The 25,176-nt window shown below is 40.1% G+C and overlaps 1 protein-coding gene across 1 annotated transcript in view; it reads right to left on the reverse strand.

The window, feature by feature from the left end:
- LOC132829823 (receptor-type tyrosine-protein phosphatase U-like) overlaps positions 1–25,176 on the reverse strand; it is a 492,619-nt gene that overhangs the window by 294,176 nt on the left and 173,267 nt on the right. The window contains exon 5 of the mRNA XM_060847187.1: positions 23,179–23,247. Coding sequence (XP_060703170.1) covers positions 23,179–23,247 — 69 coding nt within the window. The remainder of the gene's footprint in view (positions 1–23,178; positions 23,248–25,176) is intronic.

Here is a 25,176-nt window from a genome sequence, read left to right on the forward strand (position 1 = left end):
GACAGAAGTGTTTAGTCCTGAAAGGCTAATGGACTTGCAACAGCAGGACAAAATAATAAAAGATATATATCTGAAAGACAGAATCCTAAGATGAAAATGGAGCCTACAGCACATTAGTGCAGAGGGGAAATGGGCCGAAGTGCACCAGATTGTGTTGCCAGTAGCATACAGATAGGAAGTGTTGCAAGTAGCACATGAACTACTTGTAGGAGGTCACCTAGGGGCACAGAAGACTCAGGCTAAGGTACAAAAACATTTCTTTTGGTCTGGAATGCACAAGGATGTGGTTAACTTTTGCTGTATATGTCATACATGACAAATGGTAGGTCAGCCACAGGCAGTGATAAAACCAGCACCTTTGTTGCCAATTCCTGCATTTGAAGAACCTTGCACGCAGGTTATAATTGATTGTGTAGATCCCAGATGAGCCCCTAAACTGTTATGACACGGGGTAAACCTTTCTGTTAATTTAAACCAGATGTACAGAAAAGCTCACCTCGTATCGCAATCTGTTAAATTATGAGTGACAAAGAACACCAAATCTTACTATTTAAAGAAAAAAAATTAACAATTTATTCTTTAAGTCAAAGTAAAAAAAAATTAAACAACTATCCACACTGTAAACCTCCTTTGATCAATTAATCTACCTCCCACTCAACAACAATTAAATGATCCAAGAAAATCTCCCCAATAAAGATTCACAAAAATTCAAATTTCAAAACTAGTCAGCTGTGTCAATTCTCCTGTATATTTTTATCTTTTTTTCTTCAATTTTCTGCTTCATAGATTTTATATGAAAAGGTACCTTTCAGAGAGCGGTTCTACAGGCAGTCTGTTGGCGTAGAGCTTTTTGCTGCTCTGGCTAACTGCTCAAATTGTCCAGTTTTTATATCCCAAAATATCAGACAGTCTCATTGGCTTGATGTCATCAAAACAGTAAAACTCAAATTCGATTGGATTTTGGTATCTTGAGGCATAATTTAAACTGGCCAAATTTGTATTTGTTGTGTATCATTGCAACTCAGTTCCAGCTATTTGTTTCACAACCAAATGTTACGTTTTAAAATTTTTCAGTACATTCTGTGCCTTTCTAGATCTGTGTCAGCTTTCGCTGTCTCTTAAAGGTACAGTTCACCTCTATAACTTAATAGCAGCAGTTAGTCTATCCCTAATCCACAGCTGTTGCACACATCATACTCTCAATTCAAATTTGCTTTCTTCACCAGGAGTTCCATAGAGTCAAAATAAGGGGGGAATTCATCTTTTTTTTTTTGTTTAGTTGAGGATTGTTTTCTTTGCTCATGAAGGAGCAGTTAAAAGAGTTAGAATTTTGATACTTGTACAATGTCTCAACTATATATCTAATCAGGAATTTGCCCATTTTCACATGAACAGCAATGAAACTTGGTCAATTGCAATTAAAAGCGATGTATTCCCTGTTGCATGAACTTCAAGCTAGAGAGTTCTTGAGAAATAGCTTAACTTAACAGAGCTAAGGTGAAAGCAAACAGCATTGAAATCAAATTGGTAGGCATTAGTGGAAGAAAAACAACAGTATGGAGAAAATACAGGGATTTAAGAATAAATAAATAGATGTACTTAAAACGTTGATACAAAATATATGGCACATTATAGTTCCCTGCGCCAAAAAGATTCTATGACTGTGATTCCTATGGACCAAAAAATAATTGTGTGGCATTTCATTGAGTCATCCACGGGTTAGAAAAATCTCAAGAACAATGCTCGATTTGTCAGGGTAGCACATTTAAGCAATGGCTCTTGCTTCATTATCAAATGGCAGAGTAAACAAAAACTGATCAATTAATGTCACAAATAATGGGCAATCCTCCTTGGGCAACATTCAATATGACTACCAGCTTGAGTTCAACACATTGAGGATAGGAGAGGACAACGGCAAAGATTCACATCCTCTGAGTGAAGCGACTTCTTATCTCACTCCTAAATAATTAGTACATTATCCTGAAACTATGCCCTCAATGTTTTAGAGTCCTTAACCACAGAAACAATCACTTAGTATCTACACTATTCAAGTCTTTTCAAAATCTTGTATGTTTCACCTCTAATTCTTTTAAATCCAGAGAATATAACCCAAAATTACTCAGCCTTTCCTCTTTAGACAATGCCCTTCATCCCAGGGATCAATTCAGTAAATTGTTGCTGTTCTGCGTTCGATACAAGTGTCTTCTTAAAGATGGAGATCAGTGCTGCACATAGAATTCCAGAAACCAACCCCAATTTATGTGTATCTCTATCATTGTCAGTTATACTTTTGCTGCCAGCTAATTATGCTATGATTCCTTTTCTAATCATTTCAGGAGTCTGGTGATCAAATACTATTGGGGTCTTAAACTGTCAATTGTCTTGTGAAAGGCAACCTTTCCCTTGGAATATCATTGCAGAACATTATTATAAACAGCACATAGGAAGCACTGACATATATCAAAAAATAAAGAGAATGCCAAGGAATGAAGGGAGCTACAAATGACTACATGATTAGTTCAGATTTTTAAAAGCAAATTTAGTCCCAGAGTACTTAAGGAAGTAGTGCAAGTATGAGCAAATGTGTTACTGTGCCATATTGTTGAAAGGATTGAGATTGAGTTGGCAGACAGTTACCAAAGAGTAAAAAGAAACGGGTCTTTTTCCAAATGGTGGGCAGTGATTCATGGAATCAGTGTTTGGATCTTAGATATTCACAATTTAATGTTAATGATTCAGATGAGGAAACTATGGGTCATATCTCCAAGTTTGTAGATTACACAAAGCTGGGTGAGAAGGTATGCTTTGAAGAGGATGCAGAGAAGTTTCACTATGGTCTGGACAAGTTAATGGAAAAATACATGGCAGATGAAGCACAATTTGGATAAATGTGAGGTTATCCACACTGGTACCAAAAGCAGGAAGGCAGATTATCTGAACGACAATAGATTGGAAAAGGGGGAAGTATATTTTGACTATATTGAATTACATGGTAAATCAATAGGAACAGATTCAAGAATGCTGAGTGCTTTTTACAGCAGTACCTGCAGTCTCAAATTTGTATTAATCTTTGCATAATTCTTCTAAAAACCGTGGACAGTTTGACAAGTATCCTGATTTTTAATTGGACAACAGAGGGAAATTTGCATTGAATTTTATTCTCATTTTTAAGCCCTCAGCAAAAAGTGACATGCTATGAATCAAGTAGGTAAAGCCAATTCTAACATAGGAACAGGAGTAGTCCCTCAAACCTGTTGCATCATTCAATTAGGTCATAATTTATCAGCAAATGCTTAATGATGTTTTGTGAAATTGCCTGACGTATCCTTTTCCACAAACATATTCATCATTTGAATTGAAAATGGAAGACTCCTACAAGCAATAGACGAAGAAAGATTACCACCACAACGCGTAAACAAATGAGCAGAAGCCCTTTCCTGAGGCAGATTGCTCCTTAATTGTATCTCACCATCTGTACCTATTTAACTTGGTTCTGATTTGGAGGATCTGATGTTGGACTGGGGTAGGCAAAGTTAATATCAGGTCAGGCAACATCAAAGGAACAGGAGAATCGACGTTTCGGGTATAAGCCCTTCTTCAGGAATCAGCCTGACCTGCTGCGCTTTTCCAGCAACACATTTTTAAGCTCTGATCTCCAGCATCTGCAGTCCTCATTTTCTCAAAGTTAATATCACACAACATCAGGTTATAGCCCAACAGGTTTATTTGGAGGCACCAGCTTTTGAAGCATCCTGCTTTCTTGCATTTCTGCAGAACCTTGATGACTGTGTCGATATGTGCGATCTTCTTAGAGATCCTCTCCACTTTGAGCCGCAGTTAGTAGTCTCAATGGTGGCCACGACTAGGAGGAGCTGGTGTTGGACTGGGGTGGACACCAACTTTGAACACTAATTTCAAAAGCACCTGCCTCCAGTTAAACCTGTTGGACTATAACCTGGTGTTGTGTGATTTTTAACTTGGTTCTGTAACTCTCTAGAACTGTCACCTAACAAATATCTGCCAATCTAAGATTGGTTTGTTGAGATTTAGTGATTGCAAAGTTTTCAATTTCATCAAAGTTTGCTGAGATACTTCAGGAAGATAGTAATAGAACATATGGATTCTGCTACTTTTGGTGAATGTCTTGGAGTTAGAGGAGGACATATAAAGTAGACTAAAGTCAGAAGAAGATGCAAGGCTATGAAAAGAATTGTAGATGAGGGTAAGGATAAACCTGGGCTGGACAGCCTAATGTGATAACAACTGACATTTTTATCCACTGAGCCATGGGGAGCCAATGATTTTCCCTTTCTATAATCAGTGCTACTTACTACTTGGGTTGTCACCTTTTATTAGGATCAGAACTGCAGAAGAAGGATAAGGAGAGAGGTGTCTCCAGGGTTGGAGTTCTGATGATCTTGTTACTGCAATATGCAACAAACATTAGGATAATTAGATAATCTGGTAAGATACCATGTTTTGAAAAGGTGTAATTTTTAGGGGGCATTCTCTAACCAGGCAGCCCTGATGGGAAACCACGGAGACCAAACACTAGGTAAGAAGTAACAAGTCCAAAAGCTCCAAATTTATCTGTCATAGATCCATCAACCAAACTCGTCCATACCAATCAGGTTTCATAAACTGAACTAGTCCTAGTTCCCTATTTTTGTGCATATCCCTCTAAATCTTTCCTATCCAAATGTCTTTAAATGCAATTGTACTTGCCTCTACCACTTCCTTTGGCAGCTGGATAAAGACCCAGTCCCTCACATAGAAAATGTATATGCAAAGCTGGCTGTGGGGCTGTCCTTCACAAAGCTGCATATGAGCCATGCATACTTAGAATTGTGATTAGATGAGGATTCCCAAAAGTATGCTACAATTAATACCCATAAAGGTTTGTACCAATATACAAGACTGCCATTTGGGGATTGTCAGTCTGTGCATATACGTACCACCTCAGTGTGAAAAAGTTGCCCTTCAGTTCCCTTGTAAATGTTTCCCCTCTAACCTATGCCCTCTAGTTTTAGACTCCCCTATCCTGGGAAAAAATATTTTGACTATTCACCTTAACTATACCCCTCATAATTTTATAAACCTCAATAATGTCAGCCTCTTACGCCCCAGGGGAAAAGATTCTTAACCTATCCAGTCTCTCCTTATAACTCAAAACTTCCAGTCACAGTAACATCCTGTAAATCTTTTTTGCATCCTGAAATAACTCCAAGTTGGTAAAGCATTAGTAGAACTTCCAGACTCCAAATATGGCCACCAAACCTTCTTTCTCTATCTGGGTGAATTTAAGCTCTGTATTAGCCAAAGTCCTGGATGCATATGATAGTGGGTGTTAACCTCCATTTGGCTACCTGTGAGTTAAAACTATCCCTATACTGTATGGGAAGGCATTGCACATCAATGCCAAATCTTGCTTGGGATTATAATGTGCCAACATTTTAGAGAATGATAGTTGTTTCTTCAATTCATTGAAAGCTGTGGCTTGGCTACTTGACCATTTTCAGGGCTTACCCTTTTTTAAGAGTTGATGCAAAGGTGCCAGGATGGAGGCCAGGTTATGTATAAACTTTCCATAACAGTTCACCAGACCAAGGAAAGACAAAAGCTCTGGTACAGGCATGGGAGCAGGGGCATCTTTGAGCATACTCACTTTATCTTCCAATGGGTGTATCTAGGTCTGATCAACTCTGTATCCCAAGTAGATCACTTTTGGTGTCCGGGACACAGTTTTCCTTTCTAAGACATAAGCCTCCATGGGAGAAGAGTCGAAGAACTATGTCCAAGTTCTCTAAGGGCTCCATATTGGTCTTCCTTGCTATTAGCATGCCATTTAGATAAATGGCAACCTGGAGTAGACCTTGTAAAATATTCTCCATCGTCCACTGAAAAACTGCAGACTGCCAATTCCCCCAAATGGTAGTCTCTATATTGGTACAAACCTTTATGGTATTAATTGTAGCATGCTTTTGGGAATCCTCATCTAATCAATTCTAAATATGCAGCTTTGTGGGAAGGACAGCCCCACAGTCAGCTTTGCATATACATTTTCGATGCAAGGGACTGGGTCTTTTTAACCAGCTGTGAAAAGTGGTTTACTGATTGTTTAAAATCCCCACAAAGGTGAACCGACCCATCATGCTTCACAATCGGCACAACCAGTTCTGTCCATTCTGTAAACTGGACTGATTTTATAATTCCCTGTTTTCCATTCTTGTGATTTCTGCCTCTAGTTTTGGCTGTAAAGCAAATTGCATTGGGCAGGGCTTGAAGAATCGTGGAATTGCTTCCTGGTCAACATTCCACGTGGCCTTTGCTCTGTCATCTTAGAAATTCTCAGATCAGACGTATGTTGCAAACAAAAAACAGTTTTTATTGTAATTATGCCGGTGACGGATCAATAGTCAATAATACAGAATATCAATCATAGATATCCCTGAATATGCTAATAAAATATCTTTAATTCTTAGTAAAGAGGTAGCATAATTTATAACTTTAATATGTGTAATCATATCGTTTTTCTCCAATTCCCACCATAAAATGTGTCATAATTAGGTTGTCATGAGACAATTAATATATCAGTGTTGTTTCACATAAAATAAGCAATACTGTTAATGTAGTATTATTTGTGCCACTGTATGCGAACTAGATAATTACTTCTGCTAGGGTTATTTCACATAGATGACACCACATTATTGGCTTTATTTAACCTATGTCATAGATAATGCCGAGGTTACAATCAGCATTCTTATCATTAGGTTATAACAACTGTCTGGGAAAGAGACAGATATTAGATTATGCCAAGATTTACACATTGCTTAATCCATTCTCATGGTCACAGAGTTCAGCCATTTTAAAAGTCAAGTTATTAGTATAAAATGGAGACTTGCAAAATCAAGAATTTTAGCTATTACTTCTTCAATACTTTATCAGCTCCTTTCAGTCATTAGATCTTCCTAAAAAACTTCTAGGTATTTAATTAGGATTTCACTCAGGCAGCCATTTTCTAATAAAAAAAAGTATTGAGTCAATTGAGGTGAATCTTTCTCAACCAATTTCATCTCATCAAGCTTGGGCCCAAAACTTTTACGACAAAGAGTAATCATTGAACCAGCTGCTTCTTATAAGAGACTGGAACCAAAGTTGTACTCTTAATCTGTAGGCGATCCCTGGTATAGATTCTCAGTATAGCTGAGGTCTTATGCAAACTTAAGCATTGAAGTCAAGTGCAAATTTTGTTCAACACTGATTCTGCAATCACTGAAACACCCATAACAGTATTGAGCTCCATTAGGACTGGGTGAATACTTAACCAGACGTTTATTATGATGTTGCTAAGCAATTTAACTGTTCCAAATAAAATGTAGGTGGTCTTCCAGAGTGTGCTTTCTCCTGAATATCGAGCTCTGAGTTCTCTTACTCAACTTAGGGCTCTTTTGCTGTCTCGAGTCCATGTATCAACAGCAAATGACTTGTGGATCCTGAAGAAAATTTTACTTGTTTGGACGAGGCTTGGTTTGGTTTTGTTTTGGGGTTTTGCTGTGGGTTAGAGTCCCTTTCTCCAGGATATGCCCTGAATTGCCTTCTCTCAAGTAGTGTTCTCCAAGCTAAATCAGACTGTCAAGGGAGAACATTTTCATCAGGGCACTTTCCAATTCTAATGCTCCACTTGCAGCAATTTCCAAAATCAAGCCAGTTGTAGTGCCTGCTTGAAGTCCAGTCAGACATCAGCTAGTAGGCACTTTTGCATAGTTACTCTATTAATCCCACATACAAAACAATCTCTCAAGAGCTTAAAAAGAGAGTGAGGCATACAGTTTATATTGCATAGAAGGTGTGCAAAGTAAGATCAATATTAACAAGGTCGATGTTATTTGAAGTTAGAGAATCCACTTATAAGTCAATTAACAGCAGGGAAGAAACTGTTCTTGATCCTGTTTCTTCAGGAGCATGCCTTTTTCTTATCACCACTGAAATAACTCCACAGAGGCCAGTATCCTATCACCAAATAACCCTTAATTTACATATGGAGAGTCCTTGACATAGCTCTCAGCCTGAACAGGCAGTCTGATACTCCTGTTCTTGTCTGTCAGCCAAAGCTCCTTGAGAGCCCAATTAGAGAACTCATATTCTATGAGGTCCACCTGGTTGACCTTGTTTCAATCACTGCACTCTGTCCAGTTTAATAACATCCTTCCTATAGCAGGGTGACCAGAATTGTAGGCAATACTCCAAATGTGGCCTTACCAATGTCTTGTATAGCATAATATGACATCCCAGCTCTTGTACTCAATGCTTTGATCAATGAAGTGAAGCATGCAAATGCATTCTTCACCACCCTGTCTAACTGTGATGTCATTTTCAAGGAACCATATGCCTCCATGGTAGCACTAGACTCTGTTTGTGATGGGGGGAATCAATCCTCAGAGGTTCAACTGACATTTTCAGAACATCCTAACATTCCACTTGAAAAAGAAATGCACGTTCAAAACAATACTCGTTAAACTCAGTGATGTTGTTACGGGTTTATAATAAAAATGAAACAAGCCCAGGGCCCTAAGAACTTCCTGCTGAAAATGCAATTTGGAGGTTGATATCAACAGGACAGGGTCATAGAGACTTTTTTGATCCTGTCTTTAAAAAATAATCAGGAAATAATAGGATAGTTATGGTAGGGGATTTTAACTTTCCAAACATCGACTGGGACTGCCATAGTGTTAAAGGTTTAGATGGAGAGGAATTTCTTAAGTGTGTACAAGACAATTTTCTGATTCAGTAAGTGGATGTACTACTAGAGAAGGTGCAAAACTTGACCTACTCTTGGGAAATAAGGCAGGGCAGGTGATTGAGGTGTCAGTGGGGGAGCACTTTGAGGCCAGCGACCATAATTCTATTAGATTTAAAATAGTGATGGAAAAGGATAGACCAGATCTAAAAGTTGAAGTTCTAAATTGGAGAAAGGTCAATTTTGACGGTATTAGGCAAGAGCTTTCGAAAGCTGATTGGAAGGTGAAAGGGTAGGCTGGTAGGTATAGGAACGCTGGATGACTAAAGAAATTGAGGGTTTGGTTAAGAAAAAGAAGGAAGCATATGTCAGGTATAGACAGGATAGATCGAGTGAATCCTTAGAAGAGTATAAAGAAAGTAGGAGTATACTTAAGAGGGAAATCAGGAGGGTAAAAACTGGGACATGAAATAGCTTCGGCAAATAGAATTAAGGAGAATCCAAAGGCCTTTTACAGATATATTAAAGGACAAAAGGGTAACTAGGGAGAAAATAGGGCCCCTCAAAGATCAGCAAGGCAGCCTTTGTGTGGAGCCACAGAAAATGGGGGAGATACTAAATGAATATTTTGCATCAATATTTACTGTGGAAAAGGATATGGAAGATATAGACTGTAGGGAAATAAATGGTGACATCTTGCAAAATGTCCAGATTACAGAGGAGGAAGTGTTGGATGTCCTGAAACAGTTAAAGGTGGATTAATCCCCATGACCTGATCAGGCGTACCCTAGAATTCTGTGGTAAGCTAGAGAAGTGATTGCTGGGCCTCTTGCTGAGATATTTGTATCATCGATAGTCACAGGTAAGATGCCGGAAGACTGGAGGTTGGCAAACGTGGTGCCACTGTTTAAGAAGGGCGGTAAAGACAAGCCAGGTAATATAGACCAGTGAGCCTGACCTCAGTGGTGGGCAAGTTGTTGAAGGGAATCCTGAGGGACAGAATGTACATGTATTTAGAAAGGCAAGGATTGATTCGGGATACTCAACATGGCTTTGTGCGTGGGAAATCATGTCTCACAAACTTGATTGAGTTTTTTGAAGAAGTAACAAAGAAGATTGATGAGTGCAGAGCAGTAGATATGATCTATATGGACTTCAGTGAGGCATTCGACAAGGTTCCCCATGGGAGACTGACTGGCAAGGTTAGATCTCATGGAATACAGGGAGAACTAGCCATGTGGATACAGAACTGACTCAAAAGGTGGTGGTGGAGGGTTGTTTTTAAGACTGAAGGCCTGTGACCAGTGGAGTGCCACAAGGATCAGCGCTGGGTCCTCTACATTTTGTCATTTACATAAATGACTTGGATGCGAGCATAAGAGGTACAGTTAGTAAGTTTGCAGATTACACTAAAATTGGAGGTGTAGTGGACAGTGAAGAGGGTTACCATAGAATACAACAGGATCTTGACCAGATGGGCAAATGGGCTGAGAAGTGGCAGATGGAGTTTAATTCAGATAAATGCAAGGTGCTGCATTTTGGGAAAGCAAATCTTAGCAGGACTTACACACTTCATGGTAAGGTCCTAGGGAGTGTTACTGAACAAAGAGACCTTGGAGTGCAGGTTCATAGTTCCTTGAAAGTGGAGTCACAGGTAGATAGGCTAGTGAAGAAGGCGTTTGGTATGCTTTCCTTTATTGGTCAGAGTACTGAGTCCAGGAGTTGGGAGGTCATGTTGCGGCTGTACAGGACATTGGTTAGGCCACTGTTGGAATATTGCATGCAATTCTGGTCTCCTTCCTATCGGAAAGATGTTGTGAAACTTGAAAGGGTTCAGAAAAGATTTACAAGGATGTTGCCAGGGTTGGAGGATCTGAGCTACAGGGAGAGGCTGAACAGGCTAAGGCTGGTTTCCCTGGAGCATCGGAGGCTGAGGGGTGACCTTATAGAGGTTTACAAAATTATGAGGGGCAAGGATAGGATAAATAGACAAAGTCTTTTCCCTGGGATCAGTGAGTGCAGAACTAGAGGGTATAGGTTTAGGATGAGAGGGAAAGATATAAAAGAGACCTAAGGGGCAACTTTTTCACGCAGAGGGTGGTACGTGTATGGAATGAGCTGCCAGAGGATGTGGTGAAGGCTGGTACAATTGCAACATTTAAGAGGCGTTTGGATGGATATATGAATAGGAAGGGTTTGGAGGGTTATGGGCCAGGTGCTGGCAGGTGGGACTAGATTGCGTTGGGATATCTGGTCGGCATAGACAGGTTGGACCAAAGGGTCTGTTTCCATGCTGTACATCTCAATGACTATGAAATAAATGCACTAACAAATCCACAAACACCTGGTTGCTATAATTTGTACAAATAACCAAAGAGATTGAAATTCATGAGGCACAACATATCAACTTTGATTATTGGCGGTACAACATTTATCATGTGTATGTAACCATCACATCCCTAGCTATACAATTTCTTCCTATTCCCATACTATCATGTCCAGTGTCTTGGAAACCATAAATCATAAACCACGTCCAGAAATTATAGCTTTCTCGGCTAAAGCATTGTCCATTTCCACCTCCGTAGCATCAATAGCTACAGGATAATTGAGACTGAGAATGAAATATACCAAATTATAAGATTTATAGGCCAGATAGCAAAAATAACAGGAATTAGAAATGAAATCACTTCAATGGTGTGTGAAGATATAATGAGGGGGAAGTAGTAATGGAAACTGTATTGGTGGTTGAGGAACAAAAAGGGATCTAAAACTAATAGGTGTTTTGAAGTGCTTGACTGCATAAATGCAGATATTAGGCAACTGTGTAGCAAAGGCAGAGTAGCATTAATGGGTTATTTTAACTTTAACATAGATTGGGAGAGGCAAACGACCACCTGTCATAAAAGTTATGAATTTCTGGAGAGTGCCCAGAATAGTTTCCTACAGCAATGTAACCTGGATGCAACAAGGGGACAAGCAATATTGAATTTAATGAGTAATGAATTTATTTCAACTAGTAACTTAATTGGGAGTGAACATTTATCAACCATTGACCATCATATGATTGAGTACAATAAAGCATTTGAAAGCGAAAAACACAAATTTGCTAATTGAATTTTAGACTTAAGTAAGGCTGACTTTACGGAGATGAGACAGAGACTGACCACAATAACTGGGTAAATCTGGGTAAAACAATTGAAAAACAGTGGAGAATATTTAAAGAAACATTTAATGCAATACATAGTCAGTAATGTCCTGAGAATGAAAAGTTCAATTTCACAGAAAAAGCAGGCATGTACAACTAAAGAGATTAGAGACAGCATAAAACTAAAAGAAAAAGGTTTACAGAAATGCAAAACACAGCAAGACCAGCAAAGGACCACAAAGCATCTTTAAGAGCTACCACAAAGGATTATGAAAGGAAACTTGCAAGGAACATCAATTTCAATAAGAATATATTTTAGTTACATAGAAGAAAACCAGGTCATCAGGAGCAATGTTGGTCCACTAAACTAGGGATATTGTCATTGACTATTTGAAAATGGCAGACATGTTGAATAATTAATTTGTCCCGTATTACAGTGGAAAAAGGGGATATCTTGCTGGAAGCCCTAAGGAAATTAACAGTGGATCATGGACAGGGACTCAATAAAATTAATGTAAGTTAACATTGATAATGAGGAAATTAATGGAACTAAAGAATAACAAATCTCAGGGCCTGACAGTTTCCATCCAAGATAGCACATTGTGGATGCTCAATCTATAACCTTTCAGAGTTCTTAGATGAAGGAATTATCCCTCTAGATGGGAAAATTGCACATCACTCCATTTTTTTTAAGGAGGGCAAAAGAGAAAAAACAGGGTATTACAATCCAGTTAGCCTAACATCTATAGTAGGGGAAAGTTTGGAGTCTACAATCAAGGAGAGGGCAATCAAGCACCTCAAAGTTTTTCTGTCCTTCAGGGACAGCAATAGCAGGTAGGTTATGCCTGATAATCCCTCACTGAAGTTTTTAAAAATGTGACAATGTTGTGGATAGGGAAATGTCGGTGAATGTTATTTATATGGATTTCCAGAAGGCATTTGATGAAGTCCCACACAAGTGACTAGTGACTCAGGCAGAATACCACGCAACTGATGACAAATTGCTGGCATGGCTGGGAAATTCATTGAATAACAGGTGACAGAAAATAGCTAAAATAGGCAGGTCCTCAAATTGGTAGGATATGATTATTGGTGTCCCACAAGGATCTGTGTTAGGGACTTTATTATTCACATTAATTATTAGTGATCACATCATTGAGAGTCATATATCCAGATTTACTTACCACACAAAGTTTAGGCAGTGTAGCATTAAAATACAAAAGGTATACTAGGTAAATGGTCAAAACTGTGGCAGATGGAGTTCAATTTAAGCAAATGATAGAGTATTCATTTTGGATCAAAAAAAGGATAGATCAGCGTACTTTCTAGATGGTATAGTGTTAAATTCAATAGATGCCCAAAGAGACAGGGGATTTCAGGTGCACAGATTTTTAAAATGCCACAAACAAGTGCAGGAAATAATCAAAAGGCTTGACAGAATGTTAGCCTTTATATCCAAACAATTACAATATAATGATGCAGATATTATGCTGAAGTTATACAAAATCCTGGTTAGACCCCACTTGGAATAGATCTGGGCACCACTCCTTATGAAAGATATATTGGGCTTGGAGATTGTATTAAAAAAAACGATATCTGGATTTCAGGGATTAAGTCATGAGGTCGGATTACACAAATTAGGCCTGTTTTGTCTAGAATTTGGAAGATTAGGGATTATTTGATCCAGGTTTTCCGATATTATCAGAAAAGAACAAAGTAGACAAAACTAAACTACTTCTACTGGTTGTAAATTCTAAAACTAGAGGACATAGTCTAAAAATAAGGGCCATTCAGAATGCTCAGGAGACATGTGAGGAAACACTTCACACACACTTGTGGTAGCAGTTTAGAACTCTCTTCCACAAACAGCAGTTGATGCCAGATCAGTTGCTAATTTTAATTTTAAATTCATATATTTTTATTGAAGAAGGTTTTAAAGCACATGGGCTAAAGGCAGGAATATGGATTTGAGCCGTAGCTTAGCCATGATCTCATTGAATGTCCAAATGGGTTTGAGGGACTGAATGACCTACTCCTGTTCCTATGTTCCTAATGGCACTCCATATCACACATTAGCCTCCCTGCCACTGAAACCTTGTTATATTATTTTTCAACCCCACACTGTATTATCAACAAGTTATCCTAGGTGGCCCCCCATCCTCCATATTTTATAAATGCAAACTTTTGAAAAGCACCGCTGTTCATATTTACCTAAAATCAAAGACAATTTACCAGCCAAGTGGCAAATGCAGTTGCCTTGAGCCGCCTCACACTGGCAGGTACACCATGGGTGGTGCCACCACTGGAAGTTCTTTCTGGTTTTAAACTTTCTGGATACCTTTCCAGTCACTGCTGACAAAAGTTGACCGTGAAGGCATTGAAGGCAGGCTTAAAGTAACAGCTAACAGTTTCACTTGATACCAAATTTTCCCAGTTCCTGTTTGATTATAAGACCAGTCCTCACACAACTACAGCAGAGTTGCTCTTTAGAAGAAGACACTACACCAAGTTAGACCTGATATTTCCCAGACCTTGGTGAAGGTGAAGGGTAAAATGGCAGCAGGAATGCTAATGCCAGCCACATACATCCTCTAAGTGAGAGAGTTTACTTGAGGGGACAAAATTTGGTATCAAAACTATGGAAGTTGCCCTGTGTGGGTACGAGGCAAGGTTGACGCAAGGTCAGGTTCTGTGACAAACAAAGCTTGGACAGTGAGCTGTCCCGAACAAGCAAGCACTCTGTGGGAAGCTAGAGAAGTGATTGCTGGGCCTCTTGCGGAGATATTTGTATCATCGATAGTCACAGGTGAGGTGCAGGAAGACTGGAAGTTGACAAACGTGGTGCCACTGTTTAAGAAGGGTGGTAAAGACAAGCCAGGAAACTATAGACCGGTAAGCCTGACCTTGGTAGTGGGCAAATTGTTGAAGGGAATCCTGAGGGACGGGATGTACATGTATTTGGAAAGGCAAGGACTGATTCGGGATAATCAACATGGCTTTGTGCATGGGAAATCTCATCTCACAAACTTGATTGAGTTTTTTGAAGAAGTAACAAAGAAGATTGCTGAGGGGAGAGCAGTAGATGTGATCTAAATGGACTTCAGTAAGGCGTTCAACAAGGTTCCCCATGGGAGACTGACTGGCAAGGTTAGATCTCATGGAATACAGGGAGAACTAGCCATTTGGACACAGAACTGGCTCAAAGGTAGATGACAGAGGGTGGTGGCGGAGGGTTGTTTTTCAGAATGGAGGTCTGTGACCAGTGGAATGCCTCAAGGATCGGTGCTGGGTCCTCTACATTTTGTCATTTACATAAATGATTTGGATGCGAGCATAAGAGGTACAGTTAGTAAGTTTGCAGATGACACCAAAATTGGAGGTGTAGTGGACAGCGAAGAGGGCTACCACAGATTACAACAGGATCTTGACCAGATGGGCAAATGGGCTGAGAAGTGGCAGATGGAGTTTAATTCAGATAAATGCAAGGTGCTGCATTTTGGGAAAGCAAATCTTAGCAGGAATTATACACTTAATGGTAAGGTCCTAGGGAGTGTTGCTGAACAAAGAGACCTTAGAGTGCAGGTTTATTGCTCCTTGAAAGTGGTCAAAGTATTGAATACAGGAGTTGGGAGGTCATGTTGCGGCTGTACTGGTCATTGGTTAGGCCACTGTTGGAATATTGCATGCAATTCTGGTCTCCTTCCTATTAGAAAGATGTTGTGAAACTTGAAAGGGTTCAGAAAAGATTTACAAGGATATTGCCAGGATTGGAGGATCTGAGCTATAGGGAGAGGTTGAACAGGCTGGGGCTGTTTTCCCTAGAGTGTCGGAGGCTGAGGGGTGACCTTATAGAGGTTTACAAAATTATGAGGGGCATGGATAGGATAAATAGGCAAAGTCTTTTCCCTGGGGTCAGGGAGTCCAAACTAGAGGGCATAGGTTTAGGGTGAGAGGGGAAAAACATAAAAGATACCTAAGGGGCAACTTTTTCACGCAGAGGGTGGCACGTGTATGGAATGAGCTGCCAGAAGATGTGGTGCAGGCTGGTACAAGTGCAATATTCAAGAGGCATTTGGATAGGTATATGAATAGGTAAGGTTTGGAGGGATATGGGCTGGATGCTGGCAGGTGGGACTAGATTTGGTTGGGATATCTGGTTGGCATGGACGGATTGGACCGAAGGGTCTGTTTCCATGCCGTACATCTTTATGACTCACATCTCTGATACCTCACAAACGGCGCAGGAGCAAAACATACCCAGCCCCTCACAACAGCCAAAAGGTGATCAGAAGTCATACTTTTTCCCCCTCCACCTAGTGTTGGAGAAATCTGAGTTCAAGATGAATGTAACCTCAATACCATTTACCACCTGAAGAGGAGGAGGAAACTCTCCCAAGATGCTCCAGGCAGAAAAGCGTCTCTATCTGAGTCCAAGTGGAGGAACCAGACCTGGGAGAAAATGTCCCAGGAGAAACTACAAGACAAAGTATAGGCCTGCATCCATGGACTTAGGGAAGGAGGGATGAATTGACTGGAGCAAGGGCCAGGTAGATCTCATTGAAAGTGAGATTCTTGATTGACCCCAGATAACCACTCCAATCACAAAGCCCTGGCTGACATATAAACAGGTGATTCAACGGGTCTCCTCATTCTGGGGGATGACTGCGAGCTGGCTGGTCGGAGACCATGCGCGGTGCACATGTAAATAAAGGGTGACTTGGTAATGGGATACTGGCTTCTGTGCAGTTATTTCAGATTCATAAGGAGGGAAAGAAATGGAGTAGAAGAGAGAGAGTTAGCCAGAAATATGAAGTATGATAGTAAGAGTTGCTGTAGATGTTTTTTAAAAGCATCAACAAAGTGGTCCTATCGGAGATGAGTCTCGGGAATTAATTATGGAAAGTAAGGAAATGGCAGATTAATTGAACAAGTAGAAAATTACAAATATCAGGAAAGTAGTACTAGACAAATTGTTAAAGCTATAGGATGGTAAGTTTCCAAGACCTGATGGACCAGCTTACTTCATCGAATGATCTTAAAAGAAGCGGTGAGGGAAATAATCGATGTATTAGCTTTCATTTGCCTACATGTCAAAACTGGAGAGAGACAGCAAAAAAGTACAAGTCAGGTAGTTATGGTTAACTCAACGAAAACTTAGAAAATAGCATCAAACTTAAAGAAGAATCATGTGTTTTTATTTGAAGTTTCATACGATCAAAGTTCTTTTGATTTGATCTAATTTATTATTGTCACATGTACAAGTTATAGCAAAAGTATTGTTTTGCATGATATCCAGACAAATCATACCTTACCTAAGTGCATCAAGGTAATAGAACACAATGCAGAATGCAACTACAGAGAAGGTGCAAAGAAAGGTCAGCTCTAATATGAGAGGTCCTATTTTAGTTAACCATTGCTACTTGGCATGTAGTTTCTAGTTTTCTGTTTTCTTCCTGTTTTGTCTAAAGAAATTCCATGTCATAGACAAAATAGAGTTATACATTTATACAACATGGAAACAGACCCTTTCGATGCAACTCATCCACACCAACCAGATATCCCAATCTGACCTAGTGCCATTCACCAGCATTTGGGCCACATCTTTCTAAACACTTCATGTACCCAACCAAATGCCTTTTAAATGTTGTAATTGTACCCACCTCCACCACTTCATCTCTAAGCCTATTCCATAGATGCACCACCCTCTGTGTGAAAAAATTACCCCACAGATTCTTTATAAATATTTCCCCCTGACACAAACCTATGTTCTCTAGTTTTGGACATCACCACCCTAGAAAAAGAGATGCGTGCTTTAAAAATAGCTAGGACCTTTGAGGCTCTAAGAGAAATCATTCTGCTGGAAGAGTTTAAAAACTCACTTCCAGAGATAATAAGAATTCACAAGAACAGAAAGTTCAGGAAGTGAGAAGGGCAGCAGAATTAGTAGATGAGTCCATGGTGCATAAGACAAGCTTCCAGCCAGAATTTCAACTTGTGAGGAATAGAAGTTGGGAGAATGGAGGGTCCTTTACTCCCAAACCAAGAGTAGAGATTACGTAAGAATTTACAACAAATTAAAAAAGATGCCCAAGAGGGTAGAAAGGAGGTGAAAGGCCTCAGGTATTTCCACTGTGGTAAAGTGGCACACAAAGTCACAGCGCTGGTTGTTAAAGAAAGGCACTGTGGGAAAAGATGGGTGAAAGAAGCTAAATCAGTGGCATTAGTGAAGGGAGTAAAAGAGACCCCAACAAGAGCTGAGGAGCTGCAGGAGAGTACACAGCCTAGGCAGAGGCTGAGGATGGAGTTAATACCTGGCCTCTACAAAGAATTCATCTCTGTGGGTAAAGCTAACTCCAAAAGAACAGGGGGAGAAGGACAAGAAGTGATAATTTTGAGTGATACAGGATCTAACCTGTCACTGATTCTAAGAGATGAGTGAATATGCACTCTTTTAGATCAGTTGCCTGAGATTGTGGTAATCTATGGGATAATTGTCAGAAATTTAGCATAGTCCTATGTAAGATCAAGTTGGAGTGCCAACTCAAGATTGGGGAGGGTACAGTGGGAGTGATTGACAGATTGTCAGTTCCAAGAATTCAGTTTTTGGCAAGATCCAAGGTGGGAGTGACACCCTTGTTGCGAAAAAGCCCAAGGAAGACCAAGAAACTGAGGAGTTAAAACAAATATCCTGGTATTTTCCCAGGCTGTGTAGTAACAAGATCCCAGTATCATAAATCACAGCATGAAGCAAGAACTAAAGAGAGAAAGATGAAGGAATTGACTTCAGTTAGCGGGCACCCTGTTTGACGTTATGGTGCTAGAAAAATCTGAACAGGCAGAGGGTAAAAGATAAGTGTTTAGTCCTGAAAGGCTAAGTGACTTGCAACAGCAAGACAAAGTGATAAAAGATATATATGTCAATGCATACTCCGAATAGGTGGCAGAGAATATGCTGGAGGGTTATTATCTGAAAGATAAAACCCCAAGACAGAAATGAAGACCATGGCAGGTTACTGCAGAGGAGAAATGGGCCCAAGTGTTACCAGTTGCATACAGACAGGAGGTGTTATGGGTAGCACATGAACTACTTGTAGGAGGTCACCCAAGGGTACAAAAGACTCAGGGTTAAGGTACAGAAACATTTATATTGGCCTGGAAAGCACAATGATCTGGTAAACTTCTGCAGTACATGTCATGCATGCCAAATGGTAAGTAAGCCAGGGGCAGTAATAAAACCGGCACCTTTATTGCAATTCCTGCATTTGAAGTATAGGTCCCCTTCCAAGAACTAAAAGGGGGAGCCAGTACTTGTTAACCATAATGGATGTGTCTACTAGATTTTCTGAGGCAATTCCATTATGGAGTATCAAGGCAAAAAGGGTAGTAGAGGAGTTAGGTTTCTTCACATGGTTTGGGGGAACCAGAGAGGTTCAGCTGGATCAATGGTCAAAGTTTACTTTTAGGAAGTTATGGAGCTTAGGTATATAGCACTTTAAATCCAGTGTGCATCATCCTGAATCCCAGAGAGCTTTAGGAAGGTGGCATCAGACCTTGAAGACCATGTTGAGAGCATACAGTCAGGATTACCCAAATGATTTAGATCAAGGTATCCCATTTGTATTGTTTGCAATCAGAGATGCCCCAAATGAATCTACTCCGTTTACTCCCTTCGAGTTAATATTCGGTCATGAAGTGAGAGGACCTTTGAAATTAAAGAAAAATTGACAGGACCAAAGTCTGAGATCTCACACTTAGATTATGTATTGGAGATGAGGAAGAGACTAAATCAAGTAAGTGAGTTAGTTAAACAGCATCTAAAGAGGGCACAGTATAGAATGAAGCAGGTGGCATTTAAAGGGTCTGAGACTCAGGCATTTTCCTGAGAGGATGGTACTGTAACCAGTGATAGGAGATCCCTTCAAAGTCAGCTTTAGTGGTCCCTATCAAATTGAGAAAAAGTTGAGTCAGGTGAACTCTCTCATAAAAATGCCAGATGGAAAAAAGGGTATTGGCTATGTCATGGGAACATGTTGAAACTGTATTGTACGAGAAAGAAACAACTGGAGAAACAGGTATTAGTTACTGTCCCACAGAGTGAGGAATTAAATCCAGATGATGTGGATTTTGATGTGCCTCAAAATAAGTTAAAAAATGAAGAAGGCCTTGAGGAGTGGAATAGGTTAGTAAGCTATCTGTCTCATGAGAATAGAACACATTGGGAAAGATTTGTTACTGCAGTATAAGAACATATGTAAGTATCAATTGGGGAGGACTAATGCTATTGTACATGAAGTAGACATAGGAAATACAACACCCCTATCAGCTTAATCCTTTCAAAGCCAGACAGTCTAAATGGAGGTGGAGGCCATGCTTGGTGAGATATCATCAAATCAAGCCAGGAGTGAGTGGTGTTCACCAATCATCTTTGTTCCCAAACTAGATGGGACTCAACAATTCTGCATGGATTATCAGAAGGTCAACACCATTACAAAATCAGACTTCTATCCATTTCCTAGATTGGAGGAATGTATCGAGAAAGTCAGACAAGCCAGTTACATCACCAAATTGGACTGAATGCATTGTTTCTGGCAGATCCTTTATCAGAGATGGCAAAATAAATTTCAGCGTTTGTAGTCCAAAATGGGCTATATCAATTTAAAGTGATGCCCTTTGGAATGAAGAACGCACCCACCACATTCCAAAGACTCATGAACACTGTTGTGGTTGGGTTAACAAACTGTGCAGTCTCTTTGGCCAATGTAGTGATCTTTAGTAAGCCCTGGAAGGATCACATGGTACAGTTGATAGAGCTCTTTGAACGGCTACAAGTAGCAAAAATGGTAATACACTTAAACAAAACTGAATTCGCGAAAGCAGAGGTGACATTCATGGAACACAACGTCCGTCATAGAAGGGTGACCCTCTCGGAACACAAGGTCGAAGGCCATTGAGGAATTTCCATGACCAACCTCGAAGGAAGAGGTACTTTGATTCTTAGGACTCAGCAGATTCTTTCCAAAGTTTGTTCCAAACTTCAGCAGTGTAATGGCACCATTAACAGATTTGCTGAAGAAGAACACAACATTTCAGTGGATAGAGGTATTCGACCATTTGAAATCAATATGAACCACCAAACCAGTTTTAGCTACACCAAACTTTTCAAAATCTTTGTAAGTCGCCATAGATGCGAATGACATAGGAGTTGAAACTGAACTGCCAAGATGATGATTGGATTGAACGGCCAGCTAGTTACTCTTCGAAGAAACTCAACATCCGACAGAGGAAATACTCCATGATCGAAAAAGAACTATTGAGTTTGGTACTGGCCTTACAACGTTTTAATGTATATGTCATGAATAATATATCGGAGATGATTATGTACATGGATCACAATCCTCTTATCTTCTTAGAATGCTTTAAAGACAAGAATAAAAGACTATTTAATTGGAGTCTTATGTTACAGATTTTTAGTTTAAAAATGGTACATGAAGCAGCTCATAATTATGTAATCAGATGCATTAACATGATTTTAACTGATAAAGTTAAGATGAGATTTGTATTTATTCAATATTATTTATATAGGAAAAAGTTGAGGTGAACTTAGATTAAAGCTATAAGTATTGTGTTTAAAGAATAGAAAAAAATGAAGCCATCTTTTCATTATGATGGTTTATTTTTTCTTAAGTGGGGAGGTGTTAAGGAAGGGTTAGGGGTATTGTACCTCTAAGAGAGTTGAAGTACTAAGCAAGCACACAGAGTTCTGGAGAATTTACAATGTAACATTTGGACTAGCAGCTAGCAGTAGCTGGGTTATGAGACAAAAAAAACAAATTCAAATTCGGCCAGTTTAAGTTATGGCCCAAGATACTAAACTCCAATCAAGTGTGAATTTTGTATTTTGACACTATTAAAACCGATGAAATGATCCAATATTTTGGGATATGAGACCAGGAAAAATTGAACAGTTGGGGGAGAACTGCCAAGCCATTAACGTATGCAGACTGCCCACAATATAGCTCTCTTAAAGTGTATCTTAATCTATCAACGATCTGTGAAACAGTAACCCTAAGAAGGAGAGACAGAGAGAGACAAAGAGAATATTTGATAGCTGGCTGGTTTTGAAATTTCAATTTTTTTGGTAAATCTTTATCAGACCAGTATTATGGAAGGGAAAGTAAAAGATAGGTTAGAGAAAGAAGTTGTAAATAGTTCTTGTCTGTTAAAAAAGAGTTGTTAATTTTTACTTTAGTTACCTTTGGGAAGTTCTTGGCCTCAAAATTTCACAGATTACAGAATAGGGTGAATCTCTTCTGTGTGTTGGGTTTAAATTAGCAGAGGGGCTTACCTTGTGTCATAACACACAGTCAGTAGTCTTTGTCTCCAAGTTATGTTGTTAAGATGATCCTTTGCCTCTTCTGCTGGCTAGCACATTGCTTTAGTCATCTTTCAGATACTTCCACTAATTGGTAAGAGACACATGGTGGCTAGCTCCCTTGTAAATACTCATCAATTTATCAGTTAGAAGTCACAGCTTTATTACAATTGTTGCAGAAAAGATAAATTGGTTTACTTCAGGTTTACAGGGAGTTTTGATTGTAGATGCCATTGTTATGGACTCAACCAAACCCCCATGAAATATTGAGAAGATAGTCTCAACCCTAACTTTTTCTTATTTTAAAAAGGTTATTGCAAGGTGTTGGGACTGGTCAAACTACCAGATTTGAAGCAAAACACACTTCACTCATACATTGTAGTTAAAATACAACAAAAGGAAAATGAAAGGGAAGAAGTGGTTTAGCTGTAACTCCAGCAAAATACTTAGCCAAATAGTATATCCCTATCCAGTAACTATTACTAATTAACTGTTCCAATATAGCAACATCCCATGAACAGCCCCTTTACAAAGGCAAATTCAGAAAAACAGATGGTCTCACATGCAACTTCAGCAGCAGAAAGAGAACCATTAGCATTTAGCTATAATTAAGAAAGGAAAAGAACTTCCACATCTTCAAGACCCCAGCAGCAACTGCTACTCAAACAAAAACTCCTGCTTCTGTGGGAGCTTGACCCCACCTATTCAGGCTGCCTTAAATCCTCTCTTCCAAAAAAAAAGACAAAATACACCTCTTAAAGCCATAGTATCATCACACCAGTGAGACTATTCCTGAGCTAGGGATGAATCAAACATTTCTCTTTCTCTCTGTAACTTGTACCCAGTTCCAAAGTTTTCAGTTACCTGAGAAGCAGTGACAGTCTGTTGGCAGGCAATATGGTTTGTCTTTGATAATTGCTCATTAGTCCATAAACCAATCAACTTCTCTTTGATAGCAAAAGCTGCATTTGTAGCTCCTTGACTCCAATTTATCTGCAATTATTGGTTGTAAATGCAATTGTTTACACAATGCCTGCAATGCTTTGAAAACTGGTGCCACCTTTTCATTCACTGTATTTTAAAACACCTCTTTCTTTTACAGTCTCCAACTTTTAAAAACACAAAATAAGAAAACACAGTTCTCACAAGAATCCAAATATGCACAAAGAAATGTATCAAAAGAACTCCACAACCATCTGATGAAGGAGCAGTGCTCCAAAAGTTTGTGCTTCCAAATAAACCTGTTGGACTATAACCTGGGGTTGTGTGATTTTTAACTTTGTACACCCCAATCCAACACCAATGACTCCAAATCATCAAAAGAACTGCATACTTGATGAATAATGACTACATGTTGTTATGTATTCATAGAATCATACAGTAGAGAAGAGGCCCTTCAGCTCATCAAGTTTGTACTTATAAAAATGAGTATAAATCTACAGTAGGAGAAAGTGAGGACTGCAGATGCTGGAGATCAGAGCTTAAAAATGTGTTGCTGGAAAAGCGCAGCAGGTCAGGCAGCATGCAAGGAGCAGGAGAATCGACATTTCGGGCATAAGCCCTTCTTCAGTAATCCTAACAGGACTATACTTTCTCTGAATTCTCGTTATCTCATTTCTGAAGGCTTCCCATCTTCCAGCCATCCCTTTACCGGCGAACATCTGCTCCCAATTCACTTTTGAAAGTTCTTGCCTAATACTGTCAAAATTGGCAGTATTACTATGCTACTTTCACCGCAGAGAGCGGCGCGAGCTGGGCGGAAGTGAGGTTGGAGCGAAGAGCTGGTCGGGAAGGTAAGTGATTGGTATTTAAAGAACTTACCTCGACGCCAACAGTCTTTTCACCACAGAGAGTGGCGCGAGCTGGGCGGAAGTGAGGTTGGAGCGCAGAACTGGTCGGGAAGGTAAGTGATTGGTATTTGAGTGGGTGTGTTCTAGACCCCAGGTCCTACTTCGTAGGGCCTCCCTCACATCCTCCTCCTCTAACCTAACTTTATAGTCCACAGGTAAGTGACTCAGTGTTATTGACTCAGTGTTCTTGTTTTGGAGACAAAGTGTACAGTCATGGCAGCACAGGCAGTGGAATGTTCCTCCTGCAGGATGTTTGAGGTAGGGGTGACCACTGATACTCCTGCCGACTTCGTCTGCAGGAAATGCAGTCAGATCCTGCTCCTCACCGAACGAGTTAGGAAACTGAAACTGGAGTTGGATGAACTGAGGATTATTCGAGAGGCTGAGAGGGTGATTGATAGAAGCTACAGGGACATAGTTACGCCGGAGAACAGAGGTAGCTGGGTAACAGTTAGAGGTGGGAAGGGGAAGAAGCAGGCAGTGCAGGGTTCCCCTGTGGTCGTTCCCCTAAACAATAAGTATACAGCTTTGGAAACTGTTGTGGGGGACAGCCTTGCAGGTGTAAGCTGCAGTGACGGGGTCTGTGGCGTGAGGTCTGGCTCTGATACTCAGAAGGGAAAGGGGGAGAGGAGGAGAGCGCTAGTTATAGGAGACTCTCTAGTTAGAGGGACGGACAGGCGGTTCTGTGGACATGGGCGAGACTCTCGGATGGTTTGTTGCCTCCCGGGTGCCAGGGTCCGAGACGTCTCGGACCGTGTCTTCAGAATCCTTAAGGGGGAGGGTGTGCAGCCACAAGTCGTGGTACACATTGGCACCAACGACATAGGTAGGAAGAGGGGTGGGGAGGTCATTCAAGAGCTCAGGGAGTTAGGCTGGAAGCTAAAAGCTAGGACAGACAGAGTCGTCATCTCTGGGTTGTTGCCGGTGCCATGTGACAGTGAGGCAAGGAATAGGGAGAGAGTGCAGTTGAACACGTGGCTGCAAGGATGGTGTAGGAGGGAGGGCTTCAGGTATTTGGACAATTGGACTGCATTCTGGGGAAGGTGGGACCTGTACAAACAGGACGGGTTGC

The sequence above is a fragment of the Hemiscyllium ocellatum genome, chromosome 30 (assembly GCF_020745735.1).
Source record: "Hemiscyllium ocellatum isolate sHemOce1 chromosome 30, sHemOce1.pat.X.cur, whole genome shotgun sequence".
NCBI lineage: Eukaryota > Metazoa > Chordata > Chondrichthyes > Orectolobiformes > Hemiscylliidae > Hemiscyllium > Hemiscyllium ocellatum.